Source organism: Chrysochloris asiatica, unplaced genomic scaffold (genome assembly GCF_000296735.1).
Source record: "Chrysochloris asiatica unplaced genomic scaffold, ChrAsi1.0 scaffold00055, whole genome shotgun sequence".
NCBI classification, from domain to species: Eukaryota; Metazoa; Chordata; class Mammalia; order Afrosoricida; family Chrysochloridae; genus Chrysochloris; species Chrysochloris asiatica.
Window position 1 is genome coordinate 4,633,972 of NW_006408573.1, and position 6,635 is coordinate 4,640,606.

Here is a 6,635-nt window from a genome sequence, read left to right on the forward strand (position 1 = left end):
TCTCTCCACGTCATCGTCTCTGCCTCCTTCCCTGGTGTCACTGCTTCCCCAGACAGGATCCCGCACTCTGCTTTTCTCCCTTGATGGTTCCAGGGATCTTTGCTACGGGACTGCAAAATCAGCCACTCCCCTCCTTTTGTTACAAAATGTTTACATTTACCTTTCCAACAGTCATTGTCAGACCTGATAGCAATCATTACCTATTGAACCACAGGAGTCTCATCCCCCTCACCTTTTGTTAACCCCATCCAGACAGGTTGGAAACAACTCAGTGGAGGGTCCTGTACCCTCTGGACCTAGGTTCCCTATTGAAAGCTTGTAACTTCTTGCCCTTGTAGCCCCCCATTTTGGGTAGCCAATGTTTAAGTTCCCCATCCTTGTTGACCCTGTGTACCAAGGGGGTGGGAATGATCTTCACTGTAAAGATTTGGTCGCTCCTTTGTCATACTGCATCCACAAGCATAGGTCAAGTTCATCCAGTTGTAGTTATTTACTCTTTTTTCCTCTTCTTTCTTCCTCTAGTCATGTTCTGTTCATCCATCCAGCCAATGATGCCAGGTCAAGTGGGTACTGTCTGCAAGTGTGGTGTTCTTGTACATCTCCCCTCACTTCATATCATCAGCTGGATGCTTAGCACATATTTTAAGATAAAATGTTGACATGTTTTGGTTTTCTTACTACATTTTAGAGGAAATTCTTACTGTTAGAAGCAGTTGGTAAAGCTAATTATATCTTTTTAATATTTATTTTCAAAGGAAAGTTACTCACCCAGCTTTGAAGTTTCTGGGCCATGCCATGTTCTTCTCAATGGGATTTATAATTACAGTAAAAGGAAAGATTGCAAGTCCTTTGGAAGCACCAATTTTTGTTGTTGCCCCTCATTCCACATTCTTTGATGGAGTTGCCTGTATCATTGCTGGGTTGCCATCTATGGTATCACGTAATGAGAACGCACAAGTGCCTCTGATTGGCAGTAAGTACTTGTAAGGTAACATAGGATTTTCCTGCTTACAATTTCAGTTTCAAAATCACATCTAGCCTACTGGTATGCTTGTTAAGAAATTTTAAAATGAGACATTTCAAATGTATTTCCTCTTTTTCATGAGGATACTATACTGAAAGAATGAATTATGAGTAAAGGTTAGAGACTACCCTGCCAGTTCCTTATAATTCTTCTTGAAAATTTTCCTTATCACCGTACCATCATGTTTGTCTTTTCTTGTATATGACCAAAAAGACCAGTTTTCAAATACCAAACAAGTATTTCCAAATACTTGATTTTCTTGAGGGAGAAATTAATCAAAGATTTTGTGGGGAAAAACAACAACAAAACAAAACAGTTAACATGCTGCTTCATACATGTCTTTCAGGGTATTTGGCTGATAAGGGTACTGTGTCTTGTCTCCTAACTCTGTTTTCTTCATTACTGGCCTAAAAGCTCTACAAGGGATTAGTGTACAACTCCTAAAAATTATGATGTGGAGCTATAAATGTTTCCTGCCATAAAAAATAATGAGCAAGTGAAGTGTTTTCCCCACCAGATGCTTTGGTCTCTCCCTAAGGTACTAGTCGCTAAGTGACTGCTTGCCATTGTCCCAGGGTTACTGCAAACAAGAGTGTCTCTGAAAGTTGTCCCATGTTGCCTTGGTGCTCTGGAGAAATAATGTTAGTTCCTGCAGCTATGTCATTCAGCTAAGAAAGACCTTTTTTTTTTTTTAAAAAAAGTAACCACTTGTTTTGTGTAATATGACTGTTTCCTGAAAACCTGTGTAGCAATACATTTTTGGTAAAACTGCTTATTTTGCAGATGCAGTACAATTAATTGTGAGGCAGTGTTTCATTCTGCTATTGCAGATGGGGTTGTTATGAGATGGTACCACCTCTGACAGTAGCCACAACAATCAGATGTTGTGGTGAAATTTTCAGTAAAATGAACAGTAATTGCCTTATATTATGTGTACTCTGGTTTTACATAACTAGTTTTTAGGCTATTCCCACAATAAAACAAGATAACCTTGTAATCTCTTCCAATGGTTTAATGTCTATAGCATCAGCACTGGCCTGCTAACCACAAGGTTGGTGGCTTAAACCCACCAGTCACTTCTCAGGAACCCTATACAGGGTTGTTCTATGTCAGAACTGACTTGATGGCACTTAACAACAACAATGGCTATTCAGAGGAAAACTTTGAGGGAGAATTTTTTTTTTTTTTTTGTATTTGTTGCTTTTTATATTCTTACTGCTTACTTCTGTTACATCAGTGAATTTTTCTTACTTATAAATATTCACCTTCTGTTTGGAAACTGGCAACTAAGATTTAATGAACTTTGAACTAGAGGATTTTTTTTTACATTTGTTTTTAGTTTTATAAAAGTTGCTTTCTTTGATGTGCTATCATCGTAAAATTTATGATTTTCCCAGAATTATTGTCCTGGTAGCTTTAATAAAAAATCGTAAAAGAACTTGGATGTGACTTTTTGTTTGTTTTGTTTTTAAAGGACTTTTAAGGGCTCTACAACCAGTGTTGGTCTCCCGTGTAGATCCAGATTCACGAAAAAACACAATAAATGAAATAATAAAGCGAGCAACCTCCAGAGGGGAATGGCCCCAGGTAAAACAGTCGATATTCATTTCAATTAACGGAGAGTTCATTTTATAGTAACTTTGTAGACTTACATATCTGAATCCAGAGATCCAGTGCATCATACACTGATGCTAGGTGTCTTTAGCATAATGTTGTTAAGTGCCTCCAAGTCGGTTCCAACTTGTAGTGATGCTGTGTAGGGTTTCCAAGGAGCGGTTAGTGAGTTTGAACTACCTACCTTGCGGTTCAAGCTGACCTTGCAACTGAGTGCTTATCCTACAGCACCACACCAGGACTCCATAAAAGATGCAGAATAAAAGCAGTAGTGAATGCTAGGAAGTCCTCTTGTCTATGTGATGTGCCATGGGCATAAATATATCCTTTTTTATTCTTCCAACTCTGGGCCACTTTTTACTTTGTAATTTATATGAGAATTCTCCACCTTTGAGTCACACTATGCTTTTAGAAATGAGATGCTAATGGTCAGTTTATATATTCACTGTGGTGGGTTTACTGAAAATAAGCATTTAGGATCTTGAATGTTATCTGAAGTATATTTAGATGTTGTCAAGTGCCATCGACCTGCACGGGGTTTCTGATGGCTGGCTGGTGAGTTTGAACTACTGACCCTGTGGTTAGGAGTCCCGTGCTTCTCCTACAATGCCACACCAGGACTCAATACAGGGACATACCAGAATCTCCTGTAGAACTCTTTTAAATGGTATCTCACCAACCTCTTGCCCCCAGGATGACTTAGTACTTTGAGGGTGCAGGAAGGGACAACATTTATTGCATAAAGAAAGCCTCCTGGGTGATTTGGATAAGCACCTGTCTACCTTTGCCTTGTTGATCTCTAACAGAACCCCTGGCCTGCAGGAATCTGATCCCCCACAATGACGTGTAGATGATAAACTGCTAAGAGGAGTAGAACCAACGCAGAGGTTTTAGAAAGTCAGCTGGCTCAGGAATGCTTGCAAAGAGCTGACTTTCTTTATTTTTCTCTTTGAAAATAAGGAATTAGATGGAGATGTGGTAAATTGGAGATAACAAATAGAGATCAGCTCGTCTTGCTTATCTTTAAGAACTTTCTGTTCAGAAGTACACCTATCTGCTTTGGATTCCATTGTGGGAATTTTCAGGCATGGATTAACCACATGTGGGGGATGTTGCAGAAGGAATTCAAGCATTGGTGATACTATTGGACTTTCAATGCCCTTCCAACTCTACGATGTTATGACCCCTTTATATGCTACATACATTGTAAATAGTGTAGCTATAGAATTTTCACTTAATGATTAATATTTGATATTATCCTTTTTGTAAACTCACTTTTTTTTTTAAATTGGAAGTTGGGAATATATCTAGTCATAATTTTTATTTTACAAGTAATCTGGTACTGTGACAGTTTAGCCTAAGGAGCTCTGGTAGCGTAGTGGTTACGAATCGGGCTGCGAACCTTAAGGTCAGCGGTTCGAAACTACCAGCCGCTCCGCGGGAGAAAGATGAGGCTTTCTACTCCCGTAAGGATTTACACCCTCGGAAACCCTGTACAGGGTTGCTATGGGTCGGAATCGACTCGACGGCACTTAACAACAACAACAACAACTACTAAATACATATTACTAACTATTGTGAGTGCAAAGATTTTCTTTTTTCCTTCTCTGGTGGTGGTGGTTGTGTGCCGTGCAGTTGTTTCTGACTCATAGCGACCCAGTACAGGGTTCCCGAGGGTGTAAATCTTTACGGGACCAGAAAGCCTCATCTTTATCCTGAGGAACAGCTGGTAGTTTCAAACTGCTGACCTTGAGGTTTGTAGCTTGATTCATAACCACTACATGTATGCTTACTTATTTACTCTCTGCTAATTGTGTTTGAACAGCAAAGTCAGCGGTTCAAACTCACTAGCTACTCTTTGGAAACCCTATACGCACTTGTCAGCACTAAACAATTTCTAAAAGAGGGGCGCTGTGGCTCTGTGCGGTTAACACTAGACTGTGAACCACAAGGTCAGCGGTTCGAGCCCACCAGCCGCTTCATGGGAGACAGATGAGACTTTCTGCTCCCACAAAGATGGACAGCCTTGGGAACCGTATACTGGGACACTATGAGTTGGAAGTCACTTGATGTCACTTTAACTACAACAATTTCTAAAAACTTCATAAAATCCAGCTGCTATTTTATTCTGTTACTAGGGAAACTATCCTGTGTATCGTTTACATGGAAAACATGGGAAGTATGTTAAAAACTAAGCACAGTTTCTAAATAAAAGATACTAATGTATGTTCCATATGCCAAGTAGTCCAAGTAAATAATATAAAGCAAATTGTAAACATTTCCTCCTATGTCCTCAAATGTTATGGGAATGAGTATCATTTAACAGAAAACTGAAGCAAAGGCCTAGGAAGTGATTTGGTTAAGGATGTGTAGTAGCAGCAGAGAGAATTTAATACAACACAGCGTACACTTTGACCAGGACTTAAGGTCTCCGTATTCTTTTAAGCTTTTATAGATCATCAAGTGTGGCTCTGTGGGTTAATGCGCCAGACTGCAAAACCATTTGAATTGCAAGGTTGGCGGTTCAAGCTCACCCGCTGCTCCTCAGAAACCCTATCCAGGGTCGCCGCTATGGGTCGAACTGACTCAACGGCACTTAACAACAACAAGAAACAAACATATTCTCTATTCAAAGCTTAAATCCATTTTTAAATGATCTTATCAGTAAAAGGCTACACTTTTTCTTTTAGAGGAAATTGAGTAAGTTCTACCCTTCATTGGAATCAAATGTTAACCTTGTGTTGCATTTTACTTGTTTTTGAAGCACTAGCAGCTATTTGTCAAGTCACAGGAAAGCAAGTAAAGAAATCATCTATTAATTAGGCTCAAATACTAAATCTTTTCCTTTTCTCCCAAGATACTAGTTTTCCCAGAAGGTACTTGTACGAATCGTTCCTGTTTGATTACTTTCAAACCAGGTAAGATAAATTATATATTGTGACACACTACCATGTCTTTCTGTGAAATCATTTCTGAAATGATTTCACAGACATACAGAAGCAACTCTTGAGGTTACTCTGAGTGCTTCTCTTTTTATGATAAAAAGTTTTTAATGTGAAACCACGGGGAACTTATTCCTTTGCTTTCTCTTTTGGTATCTTTCCTTCGTTTCCTCTCTCTTGTGTACATGTGTTGGGCAGGGCCTTTAAGGTGGAGTGCCCAGAAACCACAGACAGATTTTGTTTCCTTGAAGAATATCCTAACAGACCCCTGGGGTCGTGTGTCATCAAGTACAAAACCTATTTCATTATCTTTATAATGTCTTTTATTTTTAATGTTTTATTGTGAATTATGTGATAGTTTACATGGGAGAACATTAGTTTTACACTCACCCTATCGTATATCGTTTCATTGCCATGATTACAATCCCCTCCATGCATCATCAACCAACCAAAGTATACCCAGCAAGCCTACACCCCGGTCGTCAGCACACAGCCCCTCTCCCTCTCTGGGTCTAAAGTCCCCAGCTGCTCTATCTCTCCAGGTCATCGTCTCTGCCTCTATCTCAGGCATCACTGATTTCTGGGTAAGGTCCTGCTCTCCACTCTTCTCCGTTGATGGTCCCAGGGACCTCCGCTCCTAGACTGCAATGTTAATCACTCCCCTCCTTGCTACAAAACATCTACCTTTACATTTCCAACCCTCACAATCAGTCCTGATAACAATGATTCACTATTGTATCACAAAAGACCTAACCGCATTTCATTTCATCAGCCCCGCCCAGACAGATTGGTTACTACTCAGTGGAAATTCTACCTTCCTCCACGCCCTCTGTATCTGCGTTCCCTCTTGAAAGCTTGTAAGCCAGTCACTTCTTGCTTTTGTAGCAACCCCATTTGGGGTAGCCAATGCCCAAGTTGCCCATCTCTGCCTACTCTATGTATGGAGGGGGTGGGAATGATCCTTGCTGTAAAGATTTGTTCCCTCTTTTGAGCTACTGCATCCATAGGTGTAGGTCAGGTTCATTAAATTGTATCAGATTATTCTTTTTTTCCTC

The 6,635-nt window shown here is 40.0% G+C and overlaps 1 protein-coding gene across 1 annotated transcript in view; it reads left to right on the forward strand.

Annotated features, from left to right (window-relative positions):
- The window catches only part of LPCAT2 (lysophosphatidylcholine acyltransferase 2), a 133,743-nt gene that overhangs the window by 33,674 nt on the left and 93,434 nt on the right, over positions 1–6,635 (forward strand). The window contains exons 3-5 of the mRNA XM_006863526.1: positions 756–973; positions 2,499–2,611; positions 5,496–5,556. Coding sequence (XP_006863588.1) covers positions 756–973; positions 2,499–2,611; positions 5,496–5,556 — 392 coding nt within the window. The remainder of the gene's footprint in view (positions 1–755; positions 974–2,498; positions 2,612–5,495; positions 5,557–6,635) is intronic.